Source organism: Pocillopora verrucosa, chromosome 1 (genome assembly GCF_036669915.1).
Source record: "Pocillopora verrucosa isolate sample1 chromosome 1, ASM3666991v2, whole genome shotgun sequence".
NCBI lineage: Eukaryota > Metazoa > Cnidaria > Anthozoa > Scleractinia > Pocilloporidae > Pocillopora > Pocillopora verrucosa.
The window spans coordinates 12,410,538-12,422,873 of NC_089312.1; the positions used below are offsets into that span (position 1 = coordinate 12,410,538).

At 35.5% G+C, this 12,336-nt stretch overlaps 1 protein-coding gene across 1 annotated transcript in view; it reads right to left on the reverse strand.

Annotated features, from left to right (window-relative positions):
• The window catches only part of LOC131770291 (nuclear pore complex protein Nup107), a 34,297-nt gene extending 22,017 nt beyond the window's left edge, over positions 1-12,280 (reverse strand). Inside the window, 14 exon segments of the mRNA XM_066169581.1 lie at positions 2,312-2,352; positions 2,354-2,377; positions 2,792-2,890; positions 3,201-3,292; positions 4,648-4,684; positions 4,686-4,752; positions 4,995-5,071; positions 5,151-5,231; positions 6,038-6,087; positions 8,504-8,641; positions 9,059-9,104; positions 9,952-10,009; positions 11,269-11,353; positions 12,095-12,280. Of these exon segments, the coding sequence (XP_066025678.1) occupies positions 2,312-2,352; positions 2,354-2,377; positions 2,792-2,890; positions 3,201-3,292; positions 4,648-4,684; positions 4,686-4,752; positions 4,995-5,071; positions 5,151-5,231; positions 6,038-6,087; positions 8,504-8,641; positions 9,059-9,104; positions 9,952-10,009; positions 11,269-11,318 (860 nt within the window). The 5' untranslated portion in view covers positions 11,319-11,353; positions 12,095-12,280.
• Between the last annotated feature and the right edge of the window lie 56 nt (positions 12,281-12,336).

A 12,336-nucleotide genomic window follows, 5' to 3' on the forward strand; every position in this document is an offset into this window, starting at 1 on the left:
CAATGACACAAAGGTTATTAGTCAATTAGGGAGTCAATGAGCTCTTATAAGAGCCTTTCATCACATGATATTTGTAGGTTGTTTAGGGAGTCAATGAGTTCTGATGAGAGCTCCTGATGGCAGGAAGTTTGTTGGTCGATTGTGGAGTCAATGAGCTCAAATAAGAACTTCCAATGGCAAGAAGTTTGTTCATTTAAATACAAAGGCAAAACAAATTTAGTGGAAATACCCTCAAGACTCAATGAACTTTAATAAGAGTTCCCACTTGCAAGAATCGTGGATTCAATGAGCTCCCAAATGCAAACAGTCATTTGGTAGATCTGGGAGTTAATAAACTCTGATAAGAGCTCCAGATCGTAAGAAGTTTGTTGGTCAATTTATAACTGTCTAATTTGGGAAGACTAACTGTCATTGTGTGGATGTCATAAAAGATTGTTCTAGAAAGGAGAACTCCATTAAATATGACAAACTAGTCAGAAGAGAAAGTTCAGTCATGCCAGTCCCCCCAAAAATGGAACAGCTTCAAATCTAGTGAATAAAATTAACCTGAAAATTTATATAAGAAATTGGTAAGGACTTGGTAAGAAATTGCAGGGAGGGTGCTTAATCCTTGTAAGAAGATGGTACTAGCAGCATGCTTTGAAATAGCTAGGGACACAGTATCTACCATCTGCCAGTGTAGTACCATAGTTAGGAAAAGGACACAAGAAAAGTTTATCCATGCTGAGGACAGTTCAGACATCTGATAATGATGTAGCTCTGAAGTATTTCCTTTGTATCTCTACAGATCATGATTTGAGAGCTGACCAGCTATAGTCATCTTGACTTCACCTCACAGAGTGGGAAGTCAGGAGGCAATGTTATTGATTGATTGAGGTTGTTCTCACTTTTTCTGAATGCTGTGTTGTTCACTTTTTTTGTCTCTTGCTGTAATTCTTAATGTACTGTATCTTACAAGAAATTTTTTCTTTTGCCTTTGATATACATCTTTAACCCTTTACACGCTAACATCAGTATTCCTATTTTCCAAGGGTGCTGACCAGGAGAATTGTCTAACAATCAAGAGTCTCTATAGTTGGTGATCATTCCTTTATTCTCATGACATTAATGTGTGATTCAGTCACTATGGTGATATCTTAGGGAGAAATTAGATACTGGTCACTCTTATGGATTAAAGGGTCAAACAACATGCTTGTAGGCCAAAAAAGGGTGAATTTGGGCTAAGATTCTGAGCCTATTTTGCAGGAAAGTCTGATTGAACATAACTGATTTAATATCTCAGAAACAGACAGTAAAATAAGCTGCACACACTGAAGGAAAGGAAAGTTCACCCTCAAATATACAGTTATCATGCTGATATATTGCTACTTATAATCCATCATATATCTTTGCTACTGTGCAACTGGTCAAAATGCATCATGTGACCATATTCTCCAATTTTCAAAGGTTACATCCACAACTATAAGTCAAATTAATCAAGACAAGAAAGCATTTTTGGTTGTTACAGAAGAAGGTTCATGTTTGTGTTTGTTTACAGAGTCTTACCAGAGAGCACTGAAAAGTGAACATCTCATACAGTAGATGGTGAGCTGTTTTTTTAAACGTTCTTTCCTATGCCTTGCAAAAATACTTGAAGAATAATGAATAGCCTCTACTTGGTGGGGAAATATGCTAGTTAAGTAAATTTGTCCTTAGACATTTTCTGTTACTTGAAGCTCACAGTTTGTGTCTCTCAACAAATACATCTGCAGACAAATATCTGTGCATTTTGGCTCCAAATGGAGACTTTTGTTTTAAATAGGTACCACAGCTATCTCACTGAAAGAAAACCAGGTATTTCTAAGTGATAACAATATCTACTTGAATGCAAAGATGAAATCAAAAGGCAGTCACAATTTCTCTAAGAGAGAGAAAAACACACCTGCTGAGCTGCAGCCATATACTTCCCAGAATTGTAAACACAAAGTCACTGAGCTCCTGCCATCTACTGATCATGTAAATTGAAAGTTTTTCAAAAATGAAAAGCTTTAGCTTAGCATTTAAATCAAACTATACAGTAAAAACCATTTCTTCCCAATCAGAATATCATTCAAATAATGTTGATAACATAACTTGCAATTTTTTTTACATTTAACTGCCATTTGCATTACTTTTGCTCTGTATTCGCATGTGCACTGTGGCAATTGTCAAAGATATTCATTACAAAACAGTTCCCCTCTTCAAGCTTTCCTCATATTTTTGTAAAAACTTATATCTGTAAGCCATTACATTCACTTTACAGACATGTCACTTTAAAATATGCTTACTTTACTTAGTTTTTCCTGGTGATGACAGTCTGATCAATCCATTCAAGAACCATCAGCTGCTGCCTGCAAGCCTAGGGTAAATACACTTTAAAACTCTCCACATACAGTTATGTCTAACATAAATGGGAAAACAACAACATTTATGGAGAACTAACATGGGGATGAGTCTCTAAAGCACCTTTGGTGCTGCATCAGTTGGGGGGGGTGGGGGGGGGTGTGGTATAACAGAGGATGATTTTGTTTTATCAACTGAGCTGATAATTTAAATTAGCCACCAAGAAGAGTTTTCTGAGCTAATGAAATTGAACCATTACCCAGTACCCATATTGCCGTCATGCGGGGCGAATAACATTGAAACATCAGTTTAGAAAGCTCTTTTTATAATGGGCAATTTACATATTAACCAGTTGATAAAACCAAATTATCTTGTTAACAATAATTATATAATCAGTGTATGGATACGTTCCAATGCACTGGGGAATTACCTTTTCATATCCAGCTATCATGTCAAAATATATGCTTTGTAATCTGGAAATGATGTAAAAGCCACTCATGAATTCCTCCAAACCAAAGCTTGAACGTGGCTGAAAATGAGATTATACCATGCAACAGATCAGATACAACCACAGAGCTACAGCATGATTTCGTGTCAGTGTTTTTTTAATTTCTTACTTCTTTCTTTTGAAACTTTTTTTGCTCTGTCCCTTGACAAAATTTCTGAACAATGGTCCAAGTAACAAACCAGAATTACTTGGGGGCACAACAAATTACTTAGAGGTCAGTCTGGAACTCCTTATGTCCACCAAATTAGTGGGCTACATGCATTACAAGCAAATTAATCCTTCTTGCAGGTTTGAGTGTGTTAAAAACAATCTGCAAAGATCTCCATTTCACCTTGGATTCTGCGGTTCGTGGCGACAATTGTAATATCTCTTGTTTCACATAGACAACACATTCACCACCACACATCTTTAAGGCCCTTGATACTGTCATTCAGTTCAATTATTGTCATTACTTTGGACATTCCTACTTTCAATTCTACTTTAACCTAAATAGTAAAATATTGGTGTACTGAATGTTGCCCTCCATGCAAAAATGTGTAATAAAGTGATAGTTTCATGAAGTCCAAATCCTTTTTATGAGGTTAAAAATTGGCACACACAATTTATCTGTAGAATAACACTCCTGTGTCCACCACACTCTAAATCATTGAAAGGCCCTCCCCTGTCATTTTGCTTACAGGTAACTTAAGGTTCATGGAATCATGAAACAAGATAATTTTTCTGGGAGAAGGGGGCAAATACATTAACTTAACAAGAGCAAAGGGAGAAGTAGTAATAATTTTTGCCAATTGTGGGTGGTTGCTCACTGGAGGTGGTTCCTTACCACAGGTCAGACCACAGGGGCCCTATATTTTAGGTTACTTGCATATGGTGACCAGATCCTTTTGAAATGACCAGATCCTTAAGAAATGAGTTAATGTCTTGGCCGCTATGATTGCATGTGGACCATATGTTGAAGAGCTTACGAGAAAAAGTACAATGATAGAGCAATGATTGCTATATACCAACTGAAGACGAACACAAATGCGCACTTACCAATATGGCTACCTCTGATGCTCTTTTGCATGTCACAGCGTATGTTGAAATGAACCTGCTAAGGGTCCCCAAGGTGTGAGCATTTTGGCTTCTCGATTCAAGTTGCATTTTCAGAAGTTCAGAAATGTGATTTGAGGTTATTATTAAACCATATAACATTTTATTTTCTTTCCACGTGAGTTTCTGAGCTTCATCAAAATAATTTTGACTTTCACTAAGGGGGGAGGGGTAGCATGAGAGACTACTTCCATTCACGGTTCACAATGCAACTCCGTCCATCGCAACAACGTCCATCAACATCTTCTCCACCACCATACCTCATTCATTGCTTTCAGCATGAATGAGCTAAAATGGCCTAACCCCTTAAAACAGTCTAACTGGGTAAAAACATCCAAATGGTTGAAATGGTCCGATTGGTTAGAATGGTCTAGATAGATAAAATGGTCCAACTACTTAGAATAGTCTAACTTGATAAAAAGGTTGAACTGATTAAAATAGTCACACAAAATAAAATGGTCCAACTGGTTAAAAAACAGTAGAAAAAGGCTGACTGAATAAATGGCTCCAACCATTTGAAATGGTCAAACTAGAAAGATGCAACCAGTGGTAGAATGGTCCATATTACCCTCATAAAATTGTCCAATTATCCAATGGTCAAATGAAGAGAAAATGGTCCAACTAATGAAAGTGACTGAACCAGATAAAATCTAGTGCACAGTTAAACATTACTCTACCATACTGACCTGCAATCGCAGGATCCTTCTCAGTCAAAATACTGACCATTCTCATTTAACTGCGACAATTCCACAGCACTTCCAGGTGAAAAATCCTTTACAAATCAGAAAAGACTCAGAATGAATAACAAAGGTATTACCAGCAAGCTTCAGGAACTCCAATGCCATCTTTACAAGAACAAGTATTTTTTATAATTAATAATTAATCACTTGTCCTTTCTTTTGTTTTCAGATTACACACATGTTTATAAACAATTAATAGAAGATCAGAATCTGGAGTCATTCAATAAAACAAATAACTTTTCTATGAAAATATAGGAAAAAAACTCTGCATGATGTACAATATACTTTCATACCTCACCAACTGGGCCAAGGGGTTTACTGGAGTAAGAGGGCGGCTTAACCCACTATCTTCCATGAAGGACAATGAACCCTACAGTGAAGGAAAACAAGATCATCATGATTCAATGGTTATAGTTTGGCATAAACAAGTTCAGATTATAATCACTTACCAGAGTGGTGCCGCCAGACATATGCTGAGGTAGAGAAGACAGCAGTCCAGGATGCAGGCCCTCACTCATGTAAGACATTTCCTACACCAGAACCAAGGAAGTAACATGGTGATCTGCATTTTGCCAAGTGAGGCTGCTTCCATGAATGGTCCTACGCTATGTATTTTTAGTTGTAAAGCTGTTACATTCAGAATGAACAAGTGTGGTCCAAGCATCTTATAATAGCTACTTACTAAACTAGCTTGCTTGAATTGCACCAGGGAATACTGGCCCTAGGTTATCTTTTGCCCCAATACTGACCTCACACTCGGTTATTTAGAAGTTAATATTGACAGTGTGTGTACACATACAGTTCCTTTATACACTGATATGCAAGAATTAAGTTAAAAGCAGTTAAAGCTGTACAGTCTCATTAAATCAATTTTGTATCTTATTCTTCCAGGCAGAGTATATACGTGCCAATGGAATTCACAATTAAAATGGGGATCAAACTTGCATGTACTAATTGAGCACCCAGCAGTTTTATGAGAAAGCCTTGCTTTCCATTCGCATTCTATCAAATTTTCTGTCATCAATTTTCTCCTTAAATGCTTGCTGATCTTTGTAAAAGGATATCAACACCAACAATTGATGCTGGTATTATCAACTGTTAGTCACACCCTTATATTTTTTTTTTCAAACAGTTCACTTGAAAGTGACTAAGTTTAAGCAAATGCATTTTAAATAAATAAATCTTCCTTCAATTTAATTTATCTGTGAAATGAAGGTACAGGATCAGTCTCAATAACATGTCTTTTGCTCACTTTCTACAGCTTTGCATGTCTAGAATGAAATTCTCCTCCTTAGATCAAAAAGCAATCTGCATGCATAAGAACTAGTCAGTGTACCTGAGTGGTGTAATCTGTATCTGCAACTGAAGAAGTACCACTGAGTGTGTCTAAATTTCAAAATAGTGTTCATTAACATCCATACTTGTAAAGTAATGTGATAGTCAGAGTAATTTGAGAAGCAGTTCATATTGATTAATGGTACTAATAGACACTGTCCACACAATACAACAAATGACACAATCTTTTATAAGTATCTTAACCACAAAGATATTACTTTATGACTTTCTGTGATCTTCCTTACCACTTTCAGGTTCCTCATGAACTAAATTATCTTTTCACTCTGTCACTAGTCTCTAAGGGTAATGTGCAAAAGTAACGCATACAATACAATGCTTACAATATTATGCTACATGTACACCTCATCTAAATTTCAATTTCTGTGGTCATTGATTGTTAGATTTCTTCTTTCACTAGAAGTTCTCTGTTTCTGCATGTTTTGCATGTTCTAGTTACATTCATCATGTGCAAAATAGAAGTACACATTGTCTGTTATTTAAATAATTTTCAAACAACCTTGTGCCAAAGTAAAACATTTTAATTTTGGACAAATAAAACAACAGCAGTTGTTCTCAACTGCTAGTTAGAAAACAAACTTGAAAATCAAAATTGTTAAAATAGATGCTTGTTGATAACACAGTCAAGAAAATCAAATTTGGAACTTTTTTGAAAATGTCAAGTTTGCATGCATACATGCAAGGACTACAAAGACAGAAACAAAAACAGGCATTGAACACTTACACATTTAACTGTTTAATAAGAAAACAAAAAAACTGAAGTTCCTGTGAAAAGTGAAGAAGACTGTGTTCTTATGGTTACTAGTTAGCCAGAACATGAACAAGTGACTTTTGGTGGAGCAATTGGTGGCTTGATGATTGTTTACAATCTGATTTGAAACATGCACTGTGGGAAAAGTTAGAATTCATTGGCTGACTAACCCAATTCAATTATCTTATGCAAACATTATTAGTGGAATGCATCAATAATAATGCACACTTCTGCAGACAAGAATAATCGATTGCGTTTTACCAATAAGTAAAATTTGTGGAATTCACTGCCACATATCTTTAATTTCACTTGATAAAAAAGGAAAAAACTTGGATCACAAAAAAAGCCTTTCAGCATTTTGGAGGTGGGAGACTGAGGGATTTGTTTCCAATTGCAAACAGAAGAAAAATCTGTAAACATTTGCAGTGCAAATGCTTTAAGCAACTGTAAGTCAAAAAGTGATGAATGAATGGAAAACACCAGAATCTGGCACGGCCAGGGGAAGAAAGTTTGGATCATGGCATCAAATTTGAGAACATTTGAGAACATGAGCGTATGAAAATTTGATAGACACAAGACATTATCTTGTATTATTTTTGTAGACTGCCTATTGAAAGTGCTTAGTATTATGTGATCTTTGAATGGTTACCATCATTATGCATCTTTCTGTGACTTTCTGGAAGCTTCCAAGGAAACTCACGAAGTGATAACTAAAACACCTTGAGATTTTATCGAGTTCCTTTGGTTGACTTTTACCCTTTATAAACAGGTTTTGATAACAATGATTGATATTGTCTTCTCATATGCCACATTTCCAGCTTAAAAAAAAAAGATTAATTAGAGTTTCATGGAACATACTGAGTCAAATTTGGTAACCAGTAACCATGTCATTTCAGAGAACTCTTGTGTGAAACTCAGGCAGCAGGTCTACATGTCAGAAAACAGAAGATTTTTAAAACAATTGTAACAAAGAGACTAATATTTTATGATTGTGTGCCAAAGTTTAACACCAACACCTTCCTTTGAAGGGAGCTTGTTCTGAATGGAACTAGTGGGCTAATAAGAGGGAAATGATTTTTATTATTCTGAGGTGGGTGCTTTAGAGAGGTTGTCACCTAGTTCAAATCTAATTGAAAACACTGGAAAAATACTGAATGATACTCTAGGAACTTCCCCATAAGCAGAGTGTTTTAGTGCTGTAAATAATGTGAAATGTGGAAGTGATAAACATCAGTACACAGTTGTTCCAAGGCCACTTAGTGCTAACTCAGGGTTAAATTTCAATCTAGGTTTCTTTATTCCTTTGTTCAAAAGCCTTTTTAAGATAATTTTCTTTCTTCTATTTAGAGCATCCTTTTATCAAATTGCGGAGAAAATAAATTTATACTGACTTTCAGATCTGAAATCTGATTTCACAGAAACCCTGGGTTATCTTAACTCAGCTTTGAACATACCCCAAAATTAGGATCAAGTTATGTGCCCAACTCTTAACAACAATAGAGTCAAATTCAGAAAATGAGGGGAGCTTGCATAAATTTTAAGTTCTATATTTTCTAATACCCTATTTCAGTTTCAAAAATCTATAATGTTTGATGAATTTGTGATGCAAGATTGCTCATGTCTTTCCTAGCCTGTGCACCATTTGACTAGAGATTGAGACCACCACTAAACTAGTTATCATTAATTTAACATACATACAAGCACTATGTCTGAGTCCTGATGCTGACATGGGCAGTTGGCGAAGTGGTGTTGGGGTTTTCACTGATCTCAGCAGTGAGGAAGCCGTGTGTAATTGTTGCTGTGGGGTAGAAAGAGCCTCATCCAACAGATGAAGTGCTAACATGAGGGTTAAGGAAACTTGAATTCCCTTGCAATTGTTTCAATCAATCAACTTAACACACACAACAGAAACTGAAACAGTGAAGCTTGTTGTGAGTAACTGTCCAAAATAATGCTTGCTTTTAAAAGGTCAACAAAAATTCAAAACTAGAAGTAGTGCTATCCAACCTATCAAAAGTTGCAAATATTTGACCAACTTTCTATCAACTGAATAAATAATTACACTTTTTTTAAGTAATGAAACTTGCCACATGAATTAAACAACAGTCATGAGAAGAAAAATGAAAAGTCTTTTCAGCCATTAAATTTTCCATGAGTTTCTCAGTTCTACCACAGCATCATCAATCCAACTAGGTACATGTATATAAGAATGTTAGTATTAGTATGTAACTTATAATTTATGCAAAAGGATACATTTCTGAATATGGCTTCTTCGTTTCAAAATACTGTTTACATCATCCTGTAAGTAAATATTTAAGATAAGAACATAAATATGTCTTCTTAGTATTGTGCAGAACTAAGTTTCTTGGCTCTTTAGCGCTTTTTGAGGACAACTGGCACTGAACAAAATTTGCAACACATTTCTGAGAATCTTGAGGCACTTTTTGTTCAGCAGTAAATAATGATAAGAACTAAAATTTTGGGTTAGATTTGTTTCTCCTGAAGGTGCAGGGTGAACTTTCCAAGGAGAAGAAAAGGTAGGCTTCAGTGAGAAAGTATAAAAAAGATCAAGTTCACCAGAAAAGTGACTATTCTGTATCGTTATTCCTCTCAAAACAAGATAAATCTAAACTATTCTCAAATAAGTGACTACTGAAGTATATCTAAAAAATTTGAGAGAGGGAGAACCATTTTGGAGACCATTTCGGTTAGAAAGACATCAGTTATTTAACAGAGCTGTCACTAATTTTTCAAGTAGGCAGGAAAATGAATGATTAAAAGTGGCACAGCACAAAATTTTCATGGTGTAAAACTGCCTGGGACAAGGAAGAGGAGGGGCAGGGAAGGACAGGGGCAAGGATGGAGATTTAAGGAACAATAAACATTGTTCTAGATAGATCATTATTATTCATTTTCTGGAGATTTTTTTGATACTGCTGTTCCTTTTCTTCTATAGCATTGACAAAACCATGACAAATTTTGATAATCAAAAATGATTTTATTGTGACAAAACACTTAAGGCAGACCACCAAAATTGATTTTATGACTTTGCTTGTATTAATTTTGCACAAAACTTAATGAGCAAATTTTTGAGATAAGAACAGCATTACAAGTGAAAAGGAAAAGATTCTCCATGCCACAGGTACCTCTCTGGCTTTTGTCACTTCTGCTGGTATAGGACCAAATTTCTGTTTCAGGCCTGATCTGTTTGGAACATGAATACAAGAATATCATGATTTTCATTATAATCATACCATACAAGGTTTAAATGAACCGGGAGAGTTTGTAATTATCTTTCTTTACAAAACACCCAACGTCATCATTCAGCATTGCCACAAAAAAGTACCATGAACACTGACAGATAAGCCACACTATTCCCCCAAAGTGATCACATCAAAACATTAGTGCAGCTTATCTGCAACAAAATCTGAAAGATATGCCACAAATTTGGATAAATTAATGTTATTCACTGAAAATGTATAACAGACTTATACCAGGGTACAAACTGATTATTGCTTTTACAAGTTTGGTGTTCTTAAGGAGGTTTCTTTTGTTCAAAAGCATAAGCTTAATATATTTCTTTCAGTTAAACCTTCTTCATTAACCCTTTGACCTCTAAGAATAAGCAGCAGCTAATTTCTCCTTTTAATATCCATCCTGAATCAAACATAAATGTCACAATAGAGTATGAACCAATCAACAATTAAAGAAGCCCCTGCCTGTTGAATAAATTCTCCCTGTTAAGACATTAGGAAAAATATGGAGAACAGTATGGAGAATGTACATACTGATGTTAGGATGAAAAGGGTTAAGAGACCTTTTAACTGGTTTAGGGTCACCTTCCTTGGACAGCTCAACGTTAACTGACATGGGGTTTTGGAGTAAAAAAATTATGCTATGTCTTGTACTGCAATGAAAATTAATGTTTTAAAAGCTACTTGGGTCTGATACCCCTTTTTTCTTATCAAATTCCTCACTACTAAGTTACTGTACAAACAATTAAATGAATGAACTAAAGTTTTCCTATTATTTTATTATAAATTCAATTTAAAATCTGACAGGAACTGTGCATTCTAAAGCATTTGTATTAATATTTTCTTTTATCAAGAGGCTATAAGTGTTAAGACTATTTTGAAACTCTTTTCTGTCTTTTCTGTGTACATTCCACTATGATAGCAAGACCTCTGTTTGAGATTTTCCTGTAATAACCTCAATCCCTGTTATTAAGCAGTCAGTTATCAAAACTACTCTCTTAGACTCTTAATCTTAAAAAAGAGAGCAGTTGTGGTACTTATGTAACATTTGTGCCCTTCCTAATTTGCATAATCTGTAATTAGCCCATAGGCAGGACTTCTATATTATGCCCTGCCCTGATCTTGCTCTTAACCAATCAGAGCACATGTTATATTAGCCACAAACCAAAGCCACACAATAAATGTTAATAATACTACAAGAACACAAACCTTTGAGTTTGGATTTGAGCTTCTTCTCTGTGATCAATACCTGTATCCATTGCCTTGCGATCACAGTTCTGTTCTTATAGAGGCACTAAAAAAAATAGAGAATTCACAAAAAATTAAATTTATTCACCCAAGTGATGACTTCACTGAAAATGAGGTGAGTGATACATAGGTACCATCATAACCAGAGACAGAAATTTCGTTTAAAGATCTTTCTATACATGGGAAATATGATGATCAGAAAATTTAAAAACACGAGGAAAACAACTCCATATAATTGTTCCTTGTTCAGAAAAAATCAGAAAATATCAGAAAATAACACGATTTCTGAGATCTTAAAATTTATTGTCTCAAAGGAAAAAATACAGTTTATGCATTATATACCTTGCACGAAAGTTTACAGGAGCAAATTTGATTTTCTGTTAAGGATGAGGAAATCTTAAGATCAACATAATCAAAACGTGTTTCTACTGCAGGGTTGACTGTTGCAAAAAAAAAATCAATCAAAGTGGCTATGAGCTTCTGAAAATGAATCATGAAAGGGTAAGATGTTAAGGTCATGATCATCGAACAGACTTTGCATTTTGAAACTAACTCCGGCCTTAAGTCCCCGAAATCAGCTTAAAATGTCAAAGTACGTTCTGCACTCTTCGCCCAATGGATAGTGCATCTTCACTCAAGCGAGAGTTCTAGGGATCTTTGCTACTTCTTAGTGCAGTGCAATTTTCGATCGCTCGAGTTTTCCATTTAATCCTCAATTTTTCAAAGGTGCAAGTTTTCACAGTACGACTACTTGTAACGTGCATATTCCTTCAAACAATGTACCTACCGAAGATAATTGATCGTCCACCCCTCGGGATACAATTCTGAGCTTTGAAACTCCGAAGCGGACGGCTGCCTTTCTACTCTTATGACCAAATAGTTCTGTTCTCTCTGATAAATTCAAGTAATGCAGAGAGTTCCTTTTATTGCTAGTTCGATGTGACTGTTGCCGCCATCAAAGAAGGAATCATTGACTCGTGCCCAGAGTTTCGCGATTACTATATTTCAAGATGGCGGCTGGTCTTAGAG